Source organism: Salmo salar, chromosome 20, assembly GCF_965601325.2.
Source record: "Salmo salar chromosome 20, fSalSal1, whole genome shotgun sequence".
Taxonomy (NCBI): domain Eukaryota; kingdom Metazoa; phylum Chordata; class Actinopteri; order Salmoniformes; family Salmonidae; genus Salmo; species Salmo salar.
The window spans coordinates 46,834,591-46,852,735 of NC_138310.1; the positions used below are offsets into that span (position 1 = coordinate 46,834,591).

An 18,145-nucleotide genomic window follows, 5' to 3' on the forward strand; every position below is an offset into this window, starting at 1 on the left:
ATATACCTGCTGGAGTGCGTGCTACGGGTGGGTGTTGCTATGGTGAACAGTGAGCTGAGATAAGGCGGGGCTTTACCTAGCAAACACTTATAGAAACACCTGGAGCCGGTTTGGCGACGAATATGTAGCGAGGGCTAGCCAACGAGAGCATACAGGTCGCAGTGGTAGGTAGTATATGGGGCTTGGTTGACACCCCTTATGGCACTGTGATAGACTTCATCCAGTTTGCTGAGTAGAGTGTTGGAGGCTATTTTGTAAATGACATTTCCGAAGTCAAGGATTGGTAGGATGGTCAGTTTTACGAGGGTATGTTTGGCAGCATGAGTGGAGGCTTTTTTGCGAAATAGGAAGCCGATTCTAGATTTAATTTTGGATTGGAGATGCATAATGTGAGTCTGGAAGGAGAGTTTACAGTCTAACCAGACACCTAGGTACTTGTAGTTGTCCACATATTCTAAGTCAGAACCGTCCAGAGTAGTGATGCTAGTCGGGCGGGCGGGTGCGGGCAGCAATCGGTTGAAGAGCATGCATTTACTTTTACTAGCATTTAAAAGCAGTTGGAGGCCACGGAAGGAGTATATATATGGCATTGAATGTATATATACACTGCGTGCACAATTGTTAGGCAAATTATATTCCTTGGGATTAATTTTACTCTAGAACAAACACAATGCTCTCAGTCAATCCAAAATTTTATTGAACCTCAAACCTGAATGTTTAACAAAGGAAAAGTGAGTTTTGTCTTTCTCAGGGAAATATATAAAAGTGTGCAAAATTATTAGGCAACTATTAGTGTGCAGATTTATTAGGTAACTAAGTTACAAAAATAATTTCTCAACTCACTTGTTGATTCTCAATGTGTAGAGTAAGTGTAACAGATAAGTAACACAAAATGACAATTATATAACATTTTTGGCCTTTCAACAATATTCAGTTACCAATATAGCCACCCTTATTTTCAAGAACTGCCATGAATCTTCCATCCAAAGAGTCTTACAGGTTCTTGGTCTGTTCACGATCAATTTTCGCTGAAGCAGCAACCACAGCCTCCCAAATGCTGTTCAAAAAGGTGTATTGTCTTCCATCACCGTAAATCTCACTTTTGAGAAGGGCCCACAAGTTCTCAATAGGATTTAAGTCAGGTGAGGAAGGGGGCCAGGTCGTTATTCAGGCATCTTTGAGGCCCTTGCTGGCTAGCCAAGCAGTGGAGTACTTGGATGCATGTGATGGAGCATTGCCTGCATAAAGATCATGGCCTTCTAGAATGCTGAGGACTTCTTCCTGTACCACTGTTTGACGAAATAATCTTCCAGAAACTGGCAGTAGGTTTGGGAGTTGAGTTTCAGTCCATCTTCAACCCGAAAAGGTCCAACTACCTCATCCTCAATGATAGCAGCCCATACCAGTACCCCTCCTTCACCTTGCTGGCACCTGACTCAAAGTGGTGCCCTGTGTCCATTACTGATCCAGCCACGGACCCATTCATTTGGTCCATCAAGAGTCACTTTCATTTCATCTGTCCATAAAACCTTTGAAAAATCAGTCTTCAGGTATTTCTTTGCTCAATCTTGACACTTCACCTTGTGAATCTTATTCAGTGGTGGTCTTGTTTCAATCTTCTTGACCTTGGCCATGTCTCTGAGCACTTGACACCTTGTACTTTTGAACACTCCAGGTAGGTTCTGGAATACGGTGGCACTGGAGGATAATGGGTTCCTGGTAGTTTGACGTTTAATTCTTCTCAAGTCTTTTGCAGTTAATTTGCGCCTTTTCTTCCCCATGCGTTTTTTGCGCCCCAGTTGACTATTCGCAACAAAACGTTTGATTGTCCGGTGGTCACGCCTCAATAGTTTAGCTATTTAAAGAGTGTCGCATCCGTCTGAAAGGCATTTTACATTTTTGGCTTTTCAGTGTCAGTTAAATCTCTTTTTTGGCCCATTTTACCTGAGGTAATGAGGCTGCCTAATAATTATGCACCCCTTGATATAAGGCGTTATTCACTTTCGCCACACCCTCCCTCATTACACAAATACATATCACCTGAAAATGATTAAATCCAATAAGCATTCAAGTTTATATGGTTTGGAGTTCGAAAATGTGAATAGAAATAATGATAAGATCAGAATACTCACTTGCCTAATAATTGTGCACGCAGTGTATATATATATATATATATATGGCATATATATGGCATTGAAGCTCGTTTGGAGGTTTTTTAACACAGTGTCCAAAGAAGAGCCAGATGTATACAGAATGGTGTCGTCTGCGTAGAGTTGGATCAGAGAATCTCCAGCAGCAAGAGTGACATCATTGATATATACAGAGAAAAGAAAATGTCCTAATGTTCTTATTTGATCTGATTTTAATAGCTAGCATTTCGATGACCATAACGAATAGATAAATATGGTGACAGCAGACACCCTTGTTTAACTAATTCAAAACTCTCTGAGAAGTAGCCGAGAGACCTTTACATGGTTATCAGAACGTCAGGCCAGGGTAAGCCTACACAATACACAGCCCTTATTTTAAGTGTTTCTGAAATCCCCTATGGGAAAAACGAATGGTATCATTACCCTGTTTGACCACTAGGTTTTATGGGTATTACGACACCACTGTGGGGTTCTATAGGCAAAATATGTGCATTGATTGAAACATATAGTTTAAGACCATCTGCTCTACAATTCGCTCACTGTACATCATTCGAAACAACACTGTAGGCTACTTTCAAACAACACTGTACATAACTCAAGAAGATCTAAATGCATATTCCCAGGGTCACAAATTTCACCTTTTTTTTTTTTTTTTTACACATTATGAAATTGCATACCACCCCTCCCCAGTGTTATCATTGGAATGTCATACAAAACAGGGCAACTGTGTGCTTTAGGACCATGCGGACACCTCCGAGCGTCGGTTGGCTGTTTGGAGTGTTTATTCGACAGGCTTAAATAATAATAATAATAATGCCCCCCCACTTCGAAAACGAAAGTTGCGCCCCTGCATATTCCCACATGGGAATGAAAACTGATATGAAACTGATTTGAGTTCAAATACTTGGCGGCATGGATGTTTCACTGGTAAAAGTTGAATAATTTTTATTCACGATTGACAGTGAGAAATGTTTAGGAAGGTTTAGCACAAAAATGTGTGCATAATGTAGAGGACACATGCGCCGGTGATTCGGATTATTAGCTCTGGGGAAAGGTTTCCAGAAGAGCGGAACGGGCAGTTACCTTCGAAACCAAAGCCTCTGCAGTTATATAACATCTGAATTATCATCTAAGAGAGTTGAAACGACAACGGTACAGACATGGCCTTACGCGTTTTAGTGCCAAGTGCACACTTATCATGTAGTAGTACCCATCTACGTAAGCTACAACATTAAGTATAATGTAATGATTCATGCCACAGGAGCGGGCACAGGCCAATGTCACCTCAGTTGTTGTTAGGAATTTACAACAAAAACGTGTGTCTGAATTTACACAGCCAAATATTTTTGGTAGAAAGGAATTTCCGACCAGAACATCATCAAGCTATCTGTTAAAACAGACGCGCGTGCCTGTATTTTCACCTCGAGATCGCGCATGAAGAGGGCGTAGTTAGAGGAGGTGTTGGGGGCAACATTTGTGCAAGAGGGAGGGCAGGGAGAGGTTCTGCAAACGGAAGGGGATGAACAGGAAGAGCAAGGGCCGTGCACACAGAGGGGAGGGAAACTGCAGGCTGTGTGTATTTTTCTAAATGTATTTATGCACCTCGTCTCCCTTCCGCCTATGTTAATGATTTGTGTTAGTTATGTAAATGTCCCTTTTGTTTATTGGCGCCACCGTCAGCTCTTCCTTCTACCTCAACAGTAAGAGTATTATCAAGCTATCGTGACTGTATCCAGCCTGCCGCTGAACTTCCCGTCACTGAGAAGAACGCAGACGGAAAGATCGAGCAGCTGAATAGGGAACATAAGGGTTGTCAATGAGAATACAGTTCAATCTACACGGAGACCAGACGGATAGACAAATCGATATCATTGTCTTCTTTTAGTCGACTAGACGGGTCTCGACTGGCTTGCTTGCCAACCTGCGTTGTATTTCTTGCTGAGCACCCAGCTGCAGTTTGCCCCACTGTCGTCGAGGCTCGAGACAACCACTGGTGGGGGGTTTAATGGGATCCTTGTTTCAATAGAACTCCCTTCTCCCACCCCCCGACGGACCTTCGCTCGAATCCGACTCGGGCGCTGTCTTCCCCGGGGGGTGCCGGTTTTTGCTCAGTCTGACTGGGGAAGGAGGGCGGCCCCCCCCCCCCCCCCCCCCAGCATTGACTGTCGCTCTGGCCGACCCCAGTGGAGCCTAATATGGCAGGAAATCTGAAGAAAGGCGGAGGACTGATCGGGATGATGAAGGACGCGTTTCAGCCTCATCACCACCTCCATTCCCATCACCAACCTGGGGCCGTGGACAAAAAGACGGTGGAGAAATGCTGGAAACTAATGGACAAGGTGGGTGACTAGCAGTCGGAGAACTATCTATCTAGGTACAGTACCCAGTTGATGATCAGTGGCCCAGGAAATTAGCTTAGCTAACTTGAGCTAATTTGCTGGCTAGCTTCCTAGCTAACGAGACAGTGTCTAGCTAGCTAGATAACATTAGTTAGCTAGGGGTACACCGACCAGCTAGGCTACACCGAATAGTAGAGAAGGTGGTAGCTAGCTAACGTTAATTATCTATAATATATTGTGTTCATCTGCAGAATATGTAGCTAGCTGAAGTTAGCTAGAACTGGCTATATGGTTGTAACTAGTTAGTTTAATGCTGGTGTCTGGATTGCTAGCTACGTTCGCCAGCTACCTAGGCAACTAGCTAGCCAATTAACATTAGTTAGCAACATTGGCCAGTATAATCTCGTGTGCATGGGGATGGTGACTCAATCATCATCCCAGATTAGGGTCATGAAAGTAGTAGCTAGCTAGCTGAGTAGTAGCTAGCTGAGCAAAGTTAGGCTTGGGTTTTGATCATACCCACCGAGCTATATTTTACTGTTTAGAACAAGATCCATCCCATTGACAAAGTTGTTCAATAAGGTTGTAAAATGTGAGACTTAGCTAGCTAAATGTGATTTGAATCTGTCAATTGTATGATCAGATATTAAACACAATCATTGTCTAAACAATGTGCCAACAATCTAACTGCTCGAGTCCAACACTTAGCCGTGGCCCCTGAAATCCAGAGTATTGCGCAGCAATGAAATTAATACATGTGAGCATAATAAAGAATTAGCTACATTTACAGCATCACTTCTTGAAAATGTAGCTGGATGACCCCTAGTTTCCTGTGTGATTCACACTGAATTATCACAGTGATTCAGAGGACAAGACAGCCTTTTTATGTTTGTTTCTCTAGTAGTCTACACATGTCATTCTTTTGATTTATCCGTAAGAACCCAAGCCGCTGAAGATTGTCATAGTGGCACTTTTTTGGCCAAATTTGCATTTCTTTCCACCAGACGAGCACATCTGCATTGACTCATTATGAAGAAGAGGTCACTTCACACAAACAGAAAAACAGAAGTGACACTGCAATGTCAGTTCTCCTTTTCTGTTTCAGAAAGTAGCCTGGGCTTCCCAATCAGTGGCACAATGTCTAGTCTGTCAGAGTTGAGAAAGAGGTGTGTGTGTGTGTTTCCACAAGACCTTTGAAATAGAATTGTTTGTCCACGATGGAGGTTTTGTTGAAAGGAAAACCACTGTGGAACCTGCGATATGTGATCTTTGGCCTGCTGATTTTAGAAGAATGCTACCCAGTATCAACAGGTCTCTGTCAAATAGTGTGTGAGCGCTTCAAGGCAGGATACAACTTTACCGATGACCCCTGTGGAGACTTTGTTTGTTACTGCGGCAACTGGTACCCTATCAAGTGTTCTTCATAGAATTTGTACAGTGTGATTGTCCCTCCCCTCTTTCAAAACGGGTTAACAATCATTACACTGACCTTTCTGCATCAGGTTTAACCAATAATAAAAGCTTGTCTTCAGACGGTTATGCTACATGCACAAGTTAGCCTATCTGCTCATTCAAATATCATGAGGACAACCCGAACAACAGTGCATGCTTGTCATAGATCTGCCTAAGAACGTCAAAGTTCAGTAAAAGTGTTTGAATAGAATATAAGTGGCCTTTAGGGTTATTATAGGCTTATTACTCTTCCCATGTTGATTTGGGTGTCTCTCTCTCAATGAAATTACAATTTAAGGGGCTTTATTGGCATGGGAAACAGTCAGTATTTTAGTGTTTTTTTTTTTATCATAGCAGGAACCTGCAGTCATGGGTTACGTCCCAAATGGAATCCTATTCCGTATGTGGTGCTGATCAGAAGTAGTGGGCTATATAGAGAATAGGGTGCCATTTGGGATGTAACAGTGATCTAGAACACAGTGGTATAGAGCTCAGGGAGGTCAGCTCAGCCCTGCAGTATGGGGGGGTCAGGGTTGGGGTTGGTTCTGTCCCAGTCTCCAATCCTGAGGTTAGTGAGAGAGCAGAGGAGGGGAATGAGGCACAGCTGAGAGGCAATCTTCTCTTCGTTTTTGGTTCGGTCCAGGCCACAACGACTGGATGTGCGTGTGCGTGTGCGTGTGTGCACGTTTAGCCAAGGGCTTATCTGCTCTCTGACAGGACTCATATTCTTGGGTTGGAAGCGCATTAGGGTTTACTGTGACCCCCTCTGTCTGACGTCAGCAGTGCTGCTGCTCAGCCAACCCCCCCCCCCCCCCCCCCCCCCATACTCAGCTGGCTACACTCAACACATAGATGGATACAGAGAGAAGCATGCTATCTCTCTCTCTCTCTCTCTGTTTCAGTTCAAGGGCTTTATTGGCATGGGTAACTTATGTTAACATTTCCAAAGTGAAGTAGACAATAAACAAAAGTGAAATAAAACTATAAAAATGAACAGTAGTTCCAAAATAATATTCCATATTACGTCAATATACAGTGTTGTAACAATGTGCAAATAGTTAAAGTACAAAAGGGAAAATAAATAAACATAAATATAGGTTGTATTTTCAATGGTGATGCATGATATGACATTTGTGGCCGATATCCAATATTTTCCTTGCCAAAAAAAAAAGATACCGATATTTAATATTTTTGCAGCCTTTTAAGCATTCTAGTACAGTTAAATAGTTAACACACACACATGGACGCAGCGGTCTAAGGCACTGCATCTCAGTGCAAGAGGCGTCACTACAGTCCCTGGTTCGAATCCAGGCTGTATCACATCCAGCCGTGATTGGGAGTCCCATATGGCGGCGCGCAATTGGCCCAGCGTCGTCCGGGGTAGGCTGTTATTGTAAATATGAATAGGTTCTTAACTGACTTGCCTAGTTAAATAAAGGTTACACACACGCTGACCAAAAATACATTCTTTGGGCATTTTATGTATGTCCCCATTACCAGTAAAACATAATCATATTGTTCTTTCACTTACTTGCTGTGCTGTTTCGTTGTCCATTTGTTCAGTCGTTTCATTCTCAACCAGGATTTCATCATACATGTCAAGCAGTGAAGTTTCAGCTCTCTGTCCGTGGCCTTTCTTCCTCGGTGCACACTGTCACTGTGTCCGTTTCCATCTTGTCCAGCTGTGTATGTAACATTTCACGTAAACCCTGTTTCTTGTCTGCCTCGAGGTAGCGGTCCTTGTACATAGCATCAAGCATGGTGGCGACACAGTAAAGAGAGAATGCCACCGAATCGCTTTGTTGAGCAGGCGTTTCAATGCCGTGACCGAGGGTGTCACATATGTTGCAGACGCAGTTGATGAGCTTATTTCTCGAGTCAGTTGTTCGAATGGTGCTTGCTAGTGTGTTCATGTTTCAAACATGTTCTCAAATGCCATTGAAATGGTAGCAGCGGTATGACATTTGGTCATACATTTGGCAGGAGATTAGCAAGTGCAGCTCAGTTTCCACCTCATTTTGTGGGCTGTGTGCACATAGCCTGTCTTCTCTTGAGAGCCAGGTCTGCTTATGGCGGTCTTTCTCAATAGCAAGGCTATGCTCACTCAGTCTGTACATAGTCAAAGCTTTCCTTAAGTTTGGGTCAGTCACAGTGGTCAGGTATTCTGCCACTGTGTACTCTCTGTTTAGGGCCAAATAGCATTCTAGGTCGCTCTGTTTTTTGTTAGTTGACACATTGGAAAGAATTATCTTTTTGTTTTCTCATGATTTGGATGGGTCTAACTGTGTTGCTGTCTTGGGGCTCTGTGGGGTCTGATTTGTGTTTGTGAACAGAGGACTAGCTTGCTTAGGGGACTCTTCTCCAGGTTCATCTGTCTGTAGGTGATGGCTTTGTTATGGAAGGTTTGGGAATCGCTTTCTTTTAGGTGGTTGTAGAATTTAACCGCTCTTTTCTAGATTTTGGTAATTATCGTCTATCAGCCTAATTTTACTTTGCGTGCATTATTTGGTGTTTTATGTTGTACACTGAGGATATTTTTGCAGAATTCTGCATGCAGTCTCAATTTGGTGTTTGTCCCATTTTGTGAATTCTTGGTTGGTGAGCAGACACCAGACCTCACAACCATAAAGGCCAATGGGTTCTATAATTGATTCAAGTATTTTTTTAGCCAGATCGTAATTGGTATGTCAAATGTTATGTTCTTTTTGATGGCATAGAAGGCCCTTCTTGCCTTGTATCTCAGCTCGTTCACAGCTTTGTGGACGTTACCTCTGGCGCTGATGTTTGGGCCAAGGTATGTATAGGTCTTTGTGTGCTCTAGGGCAACGGTGTCTAGATGGAATTTGTATTTGTGGTCCTGGCGACTGGATCTTTTTTAGAACACCATTATTTTTGTCTTACTGAGATTTACTGTCAGGGCCCAGGTCTGGAAAAATCTGTGCAGAAGATCTAGGTGCTTCTGTAGGCCCTCCTTGGTTGGTGACAGAAGCACTAGATCATCAGCAAACAGTAGACATTTCACTTCAGATTCTTGTAGAGTGAGGCTGGGTGCTGCAGACTGTTCCTGTGCCCTCGCCAATTCCTTGATGTGTGTGTGTGTGTGTGTGTGTGTGTGTGTGTGTGTGTATGTATGTTGAAGAGGGTGGGGCTTAAGGTGCATCCCTGTCTTACCCCATGGCCCTGTGAAAATAAATGTTTTTTTGCCAATTTTAACCTCGCACTTGTTTGTGTACATGGATTTGATAACGTATGTTTTTCCCCCAACACCACTTTCCATCAATTTGTATAGCATACCCTCATGCCAAATTGAGTGTCAGGCTTTTTTTTAAATCAACATAGCATGAGAAGACTTTGCCTTTGTTTTGGTTTGTTTGTTTGTCAATTAGGGTGAAATTCATGGTCTGTGGTACGGTAATTTGGTAAAAAGCCAATTTGAATTGTACCCGCAAACACCAGTCTCAACGTTAACAGTGAAGAGGCGACTCCAGGATGCTGGCCTTCTGCCTCAGTTTCATGGCAATTTCTTGCATGGAATAACCTTAATTTCTCAGAACAAGAATAGACTGATGAGTTTCAGAAGAAAGTTCTTTGTTTCTGGCCATTTTGAGCCTGTAATCGAACCCAGAAATGCTGATGCTCCAGATACTCAACTAGTCTAAAGAAGGACAGTTTGATTGCTTTTTTTAATAAGGACAACAGTTTTCAGCTGTGCTAACATAATTGCATAAGGATTTTGTAATGATCAATTAGCCTTTTAAAATTATAAACTTGGATTAACTAACACAACGTGCCATTGGAACACAGAAGGGATGGTTGCTGATAATGGGCCTCTGTAGGCCTATGTAGATATTCCATTAAAATTTGCCATTTCCAGCTACAATAGTCATTTACAACATTAACGATGTCTACACTGTTTCTGATCAATTTGATGTTATTTTAATGGACAAAAAATAGCTTTTCTTTCAAAAACAAGGACATTTCTAAGTGACCCCAAACTTTTGAACGTGTGTGTGTGTGTGTGTGTGTGTGTGTGTGTGTGTGTGTGTGTGTGTGTGTGTGTGTGTGTGTGTGTGTGTGCGCACACACACACACCGTTCAAAAGTTTGGGGTCACACACTACATTTTATAATTATTATTATAATACCAGTGCCAATAAAATAAAGAATAGTTGTAAACAAATGAGTAAGAATGGAATTATATTGCACACAAAAATAAGTGCAATGCAGTTTGTGTGTGTGTGTGTGTGAATTAAAGGGGGTTTCCAGCCAAGTAGTCTGCATATTAGATGCAGTAGTTGGTGCACCTCTCCAATCTCTGATTGTTCTAGGTGTCTTTTGCCCGAGGTTACCTCATCATATGTAGGCTGATGATCTGAATGATAAATGCTGTGGACTGCATCATGTGGTGCACTTCTCTGAAGGACAGTGTTCTGCCTGACCCTGGAGTAGTGGTCAGTGCTGTGTTGTGATGGGCCGGGTCTAGTTGTGATGGGCCGGGTCTAGTAGAGCTCTGTTGTGATGGGCCGGGTCTAGTTGAGCTGTGTTGTGATGGGCCCGGTCTGGTCTGGTAAATCTGTGCTGTGTTGGGCCATGTCTGGCTCTTCTCTCCTGGGGATGGTGGGGCTACTGTTGTTTCAGAACGTGGAGCAGGGGGCCACTGCTGCTGTGGTGAAGGGTGTGGGTCCCTGCCAAGTGTTGCATCCTTTAGGTCCTTAGCAAAGGTTCTGACACTGTCCTGATCAAGATGCACATTATCGTGTAAGTGTTGACATGTCAGAGTGGGGTGGTGAGCCGTTCTGACGTTGAGCAGTGAGGCACAGTCCACAGTGATCTGTTGATTTGATTTTGTTGATCAACTTTCCTGGGACGTCTTTTCTTGGTAGGGCCCAACTATATTGATTTTTGGGAACATAGCCTGTACCTGTTCTGCCACTCTTCTCACTGCCCCAGATACATTTTCACCTTTGTCAGTGTGGAGGATGATGTTGTCAGGGGTGTCAATCCTGGTCTGACTGAGTAGCTGCATTGCACTCTCAGTTGTAGGACACCAAAACCTATACTCCTGGTGTCTAGGGAATAATCTTTCCTGGACTAAGAACTTCCCATTTGAATCGATAAGGATTGCAGTTGTGGGTGATTGTCTGGGTGGAGCAGACTGGGAGGCTGGAGCAGGCTGGGAGGCTGGTATTCTGACCTGAGCTGGAGCAGCACACTGGGAGGCTGGTATTCTGACCTGAGCTGGAGCAGCACACTGGGAGGCTGGTATTCTGACCTGAGCTGGAGCAGACTGGGCGGCTGGTATTCTGACCTGAGCTGGAGCAGACTGGGTGGCTGGTATTCTGACCTGTGCTGGAGCAGACTGGGAGGCTGGTATTCTGACCTGGGCTGGAGCAGACTGGGTGGCTGGTATTCTGACCTGGGCTGGAGCAGACTGTGCTGGAGCAGACTGGGAGGCTGGTTGGCTGACCTGGGCTGGAGCAGACTGGGAAGCTGGTTGGCTGACCTGGGCTGGAGCAGAATGGGAAGCTGATGTAGTGTCATCAGGCTATGTGGTGGAGCCCATTCTGGTTGTGCTGGTCTCAGGTTCTGCCTCTGTTGTACCAAGCTGGTGGACAAGTTTCTGAGATGAGTTCCGCTTCTACTTTTAGGGTAGCAAACACATTCTCAAAAGCCTGGAGACTTGAATCATTGCCATGTATCAATACAGTTCCATTATTGTATAAGTTGACTGTTTGATATGTGTTGCTCTGGTCAGCTTAAAAAAATCTGATCTGGGGCCTCCTGAGTGGTGCGGTGGTCTAGGGCACTGAATCACAGTGCAAGCTGTGCCACTAGAGATCCTGGTTCGAGTCCAGGCTCTGTCGCAGCCACCCGCGACTGGGAGACCCATGGGGCGGTGCACAATTGGCCCAGCGTCGTCCGGGTTAGAGGAGGGTTTGGCCAGCAGGGATGTCTTTGTCCCATTGCACTCCAGCAAATCCTGTTTTGGGCCGTGCACGCTGACACGGTAGCCAGGTGTATGGTGTTTCCTCCGACACATTGGTGTGGCTGGCTTCCAGGTTAAGAGGGCATTGTGTCAAGAAGCAGTGCTGCTTGGTTGGGTCGTATTACATGACCGTTTGCTCCTGTATTTCTTCATAAACAAAAAAAGAAAAGTCATCTCACTGTCAACTGCGTTTATTTTCAGCAAACATAACGTGTAAATATTTGTATGAACATAACAAGATTCAATAACTGAGACATAAACTGAACAAGTTCCACAGACATGTGACTAACAGAAATGGAATAATGTGTCCCTGAACAAAGTGGTGGTCAAAATCAAAAGTAACAGTCAGTATCTGGTGTGGCCACCAGCTGCATTAAGTACTGCAGTGCATCTCATCCTCATGGACTGCACCAGATTTGCCAGTTCTTGTTGTGAGAAGTTACCCCACTCTTCCACCAAGGCACCTGCAAGTTTCCGGACATTTCTGGGGGGGAATGGCCCTAGTCCTCACCCTCGGATCCAACAGGTCCCAGACTTGCTCAATGGGATTGCGAACCGGGCTCTTCGCTGGCCATGGCAGAACACTGACATTCCTGTCTTGCAGGAGATCACGCACAGAACGAGCAGTATGGCTGGTGGCATTGTCATGCTGGAGGGTCATGTCAGGATGAGCCTGCAGGAAGGGTACCACATCAGGGAGGAGGATGTCTTCCCTGTAACGCACAGCATTGAGATGTGTGTGGCTAAGTGTGGCTATTTGAACAATCTCAAATAGAAAATATATTTTGATTTGTTTAACACTTTTTTGGTTACTACATGATTCCATGTGTTATTTCATAGTTTTGATGTCTTAACTATTATTCTATGTAGAAAATTGTAAAAATATAGAAACTCTTGAAGGAGTAGGTGTTATAAAACTTTTGACCGGTGGAGTGTGTACATTTTATTTTACAACACTTGCGCAGGCTACATGAGCGGTGTGGTTAGCATGTCACTCATGAGACGGATGTGGCAGGGTCTACAGACAATCACGGACTACAAAGGGAAAACCAGCCACATCCCGGACACTTAGGTCTTGCTTCTGGACAAGCTAAACACCTTCTTTGCCGCTTTGAGGATAACACAGTGCCACCGACACGGCCCGCTACCATGGACTGTGGGCTCCTCCGTGGCCGACATGAGTAAGACATTTTTAAGCCTGTTAACCCTCGTAGGGCTGCCGGCACCCCTAGCTCCATCCTCAGAGCATGCGCAGACCAGCTGGCTGGAGTGTTTTATGGACGTATTCTTTATCCCAGTCTACTTTCCCCACTTCCTCCAAAATGTCCACCGTTGTTCCTGTACCCAAGAAAGCGACGGTAACTGAATTAAATGACTGTCATCCCTTAGCACTCACTTCTGTCATCATGAAGTGCTTTGAGAGACTAGTCAAGGATCATATCACCTCCACTTTACCTGTCACCCTAGACCCACTTCAATTTGCTTACCGCCCCAATAGAGCCACAGACGATGCAATCGCCATCGCACTGCACACTGCCCTAAACCATCTGGACAAGAGGAATACCTATGTAAGAATGCTGTTCATTGACTATAGCTCAGCATTCAACACCATAGTACCCTGCAAGCTCATCATTTAAGTTCTGGGCCCTGGGTCTGAACCAGTGCTAGGCCTGATTACCAACAATGACGAGACAGCCTACAGGGAGGAGGTGAGGGCCCTGAGAGTGGTGCCAGCAAAATAACCTCTCACTCCACGTCAGCAAACTACCTGCCCTCCAGGACACCTACAGCACCCGATGTCATAGGAAGGCCAAAAAAGATCGTTAAGGACATCAACCACTCGAGCCACGGCCTGTTCACTGCGCTATCATCCAGAAGGCGAGGTCAGTACAGGTGCATCAAAGCTGGGACCGGGAGACAGAAGCTGTTTTTCAATCTTAAGGCCATCAGACTGTTAAACAGCCATCAAATCAAATGTATTTATATAGCCCTTCTTAGATCAGCTGATATCTCAGTGCTGTACAGAAACCCAGCCTAAAACCCCAAACAGCAAGCAATGCAGGTGTAGAAGCACGGTGGCTAGGAAAAACTCCCTAGAAAGGCCAAAACCTAGGAAGAAACCTAGAGCGTAACCAGGCTATGAGGGGTGGCCAGTCCTCTTCTAGCTGTGCCAGGTGGAGATTATAACAGAACATGGCCAAGATGTTCAAATGTTCATAAATGACCAGCATGGTCAAATAATAATCACAGTAGTTGTCGAGGGTGCAACAGGTCAGCACCTCAGGAGTAAATGTCAGTTGGCTTTTCATAGCCGATCATTGGGAATATCTCTACCGCTCCTGCTGTCTCTAGAGAGTTGAAAACAGCAGGTCTGGGACAGGTAGCACGTCCGGTGAACAGGTCAGGGTTCCATAGCCGCAGGCAGAACAGTTGAAACTGGAGCAGCAGCACGGCCAAGTGGACTGGGTACAGCAAGGAGTCATCAGGCCAGGTAGTCCTGAGGCATGGTCCTCAGAGATAGAGAGCGAGAGAGAGAGAATTAGAGCGAGCATACTTAAATTCACACAGGACACCGGATAAGACACGAGAAATACTCCAGATATAACAGACTGACCCTAGCCCCCCGACACATAAACTACTGCAGCATAAATACTGGAGGCTGAGACAGGAGGGGTCAGGAGACACTGTGGCCCCATCCGATGATACCCCCGGACAGGGCCAAACAGGCAGGATATAACCCCACCCACTTTGCCAAAGCACAGCCCCCACACCACTAGAGGGATATCTTCAGCCACCAACTTACCATTCTGAGACAAGGCCGAGTATAGCCCACAAAGATCTCCGCCACGGCACAACCCAAGGGGGGGCGCCAACCCAGACAGGAAGACGACGTCAGTGACTCAACCCACTCAAGTGACGCACCCCTCCTAGGGACGTCATGGAAGAGCACCAGTAAGCCAGTGACTCAGCCCCTGTAATAGGGTTAGAGGCAGAGAATCCCAGTGGAGAGAGGGGAACCGGCCAGGCAGAGACATCAAGGGCGGTTCGTTGCTCCAGTGCCTTTCCGTTCACCTTCACACCCCTGGGCCAGACTACACTCAATCATAGGACCTACTGAAGAGATGAGTCTTCAGTAAAGACTTAAAGGTTGAGACCGAGTCTGCGTCTCTCACATGAGTAGGCAGACCATTCCATAATAATTGAGCTCTATAGGAGAAAGCCCTGCCTCCAGCTGTTTGCTTAGAAATTCTAGGGACAATAAGGAGGCCTGCGTCTTGTGACCGTAGCGTACGTGTAGGTATGTACGGCAGGACCAAATCGGAAAGATGGGTAGGAGAAAACCCATGTAATGCTTTGTAGGTTAGCAGTAAAACCTTGAAATCAGCCCTTGCCTTAACTTCTATGGGCTAGGTAGGACGTTAGCGTCCCACTCTATTCAACAGCCAGTGGAATCGCGTGGCGCGAAATACAATACCTCAAAAATGCAATAATTTCAATAATTCAAACATATGACTATTTTACACCATTTGAAAGATAAGACTCTCGTTAATCTAACCACATTGTCCGATTTCAAAAAGGCTTTACAGCGAAAGCAAAACATTAGATTATGTTAGGAGAGTACATAGACACAAATAACCACACAGCCATTTTTCAAGCAAGCATATATGTCACAAAAACCCAAAACACAGCTAAATGCAGCACTAACCTTTGATCTTCATCAGATGACACTCCTAGGACATTATGTTATACAATACATGCATGTTTTGTTCAATCAAGTTCATATTTATATCAAAAACCAGCTTTTTACATTAGCATGTGATGTTCAGAACTAGCATACCCACCGAAAACTTCCGGTGAATTTACTAAATTACTCATGATAAATGTTGACAAAATACATAACAATTATTTTAAGAATTATAGATACAGAACTCCTTTATGCAATCGCTATGTCAGATTTTAAAATAGCTTTTTGGCGAAAGCACATTTTGCAATATTCTGAGTAGGTAGCTCAGCCATCATGGCTAGCTAATTTGACACCTGCCAAGTTCGGGGCAACCTAAACTCAGAATTACTATTAGAAAAATTGGATTACCTTTGCTGTTCTTCATCAGAATGCACTCCCAGGACTGCTACTTCCACAACAAATGTTGTTTTTGTTCCAAATAATCCATAGTTATGTGCAAATACCCCCGTTTTGTTCGTGCGTTCAGGTCACTATCCAAAGGGTAACGCGCGAGCGCATTTCGAGACAAAAAAATTCTAAATGTTCCTTTACCGTACTTAGAATCATGTCAAACGCTGTTTAAAATCAATTTATGGTATTTGTCTCGTAAAATAGCGATAATATTCCAACCGGACAATGCTGTATTCATTCAAAAAGGAAGAGAAAAAATGGCGAGGTCTCGTGAAGCGCATCTCCAATCTCTTAGCCACCAGGCTGACAAACTGTGCTCCTGTACTCTGCCCGGAGACAGGAGACGCGTCAATCCGCTTTCTGGACGCTTTAGAGAACCAATGGAAGCCTTAAAAAGTGCTACATAAACCCACGGGCACTGTAGTTTCGATAGAGAAGCAAAGGGAGAACTACAAAATCGCAGACAGGCCACTTCCTGCTTGGAATTTTCTCAGGTTTTTGCCTGCCATATGAGTTCTGTTATACTCAGACACCATTCAAACAGTTTTAGAAACTAAAGAGTGTTTTCTATCCAAATCTAATAATAATATGCATATTCTCGTTTCTGGGAAAGAGTAGTAACCAGTTTAAATCGGGTACGTTTTTTTATCCGGCTGTGAAAATACTGCCCACTAGCTCAGACAGGTTAACAGGAAGCCAGTGTAGGGAGGCTAGCACTGGAGTAATATGATCAAATTGTTTGGTTCTAGTCAGGATTCTAGCAGCCGTATTTAGCACTAACTGAAGTTTATTTAGTGCTTTATCCGGATAGCCGGAAAGTAGAGAGTTGCAGTAGTCTAACCTAGAAGTAATAAAAGCATGGATGAATTTTTCTGCATCATTTTTGGACAGAACATATGGAATAAATCTTTCCTTGAAACAGTCTTGTTATGTTCGTCAAAAGAGAGATCAGGGTCCAGAGTCACGCCGAGGTCATTCAGTTTTATTTGAGACGACTGTACAACCATCAAGATTAATTGTCAGATTCAACAGAAAATCTCTTTGTTTCTTGGGACCTAGAACAAGCATCTCTGTTTTGTCCGAGTTTAAAAGTAGAAAGTTTGCAGCCATCCCCTTCCTTATGTCTGAAACACAGGCTTCCAGCGAGGGCAATTTTGGGGCTTCACCATGTTTCATTGAAATCTACAGCTGTGTGTCATCCGCATAGCAGTAAAAGTTAACATTATGTTTTCGAATGTTATCCTCAAGAGGTAAAATATATAGTGAAAACAATAGTGGTCCTAAAACGGAACCTAGACCAATTTGAGTTTCCAATCTCTCCAAAAGAATGTGGTGATCGACGGTATCAAAAGCAGCACTAAGGTCTAGGAGCACGAGGACAGATGTAGAGCCTCGGTCTGACGCCATTAAAAGGTCATTTACCACCTTTACAAGTGCAGTCTCAGTGCTATGATGGGGTCTAAAACCAGACTGAAGCATTTCGTATACCTTGTTTGTCTTCAGGAAAGCAGTGAGTTGCTGCGCAACAGCTTTTTCTAAACTTTTTGAGAGGATTGGCTTTTTCAAGAGGGGCTTTATTACTGCCACTTTTAGTGAGTTTGGTACACATCCGGTGGATAAAGAGCCGTTTATTATGTTCAACATAGGAGGGCCAAGCACAGGAAGCAGCTCTTTCAGTAGTTTAGTTGGAATAGGGTCCAGTATGCAGCTTGAAGGTTTGGAGGCCATGATTATTTTCATCATTGTGTCAAGAGATATAGTACTAAAACACTTGAGTGTCTCCCTTGATCCCAGGTCCTGGCAGAGTTGTGCAGACTCAGGACAACTGAGCTTTGGAGGAATGCGCAGATTTAAAGAGGAGTCCGTAATTTGCTTTCTAATGATCATGATCTTTTCCTCAAAGAAGTTCATGAATTTATTACTGCTGAAGTGAAAGCCATATATGGCCCTCTTGGGGAATGCTTCTTTTTAGTTAGCTTTGCGACAGTATCAATAATACATTTTGTATTGTTCTTATTTTCCTCAATTAACTTGGAAAAATAGGATGATCGAGGTGCAGTGAGGGCTCTTCGATACTGCACGGT

The 18,145-nt window shown here is 44.2% G+C and overlaps 1 protein-coding gene across 2 annotated transcripts in view; it reads left to right on the plus strand.

Annotated features, from left to right (window-relative positions):
• The first annotated feature begins 3,622 nt into the window (after positions 1-3,622).
• Positions 3,623-18,145, plus strand: part of cbl (Cbl proto-oncogene) — a 57,351-nt gene continuing 42,828 nt past the window's right edge. For both annotated transcript variants that reach the window (XM_045703474.2, XM_082966463.1), the window contains exon 1: positions 3,623-4,489. In XM_045703474.2, coding sequence (XP_045559430.1) covers positions 4,346-4,489 — 144 coding nt within the window. In that variant the 5' untranslated portion in view covers positions 3,623-4,345. The remainder of the gene's footprint in view (positions 4,490-18,145) is intronic.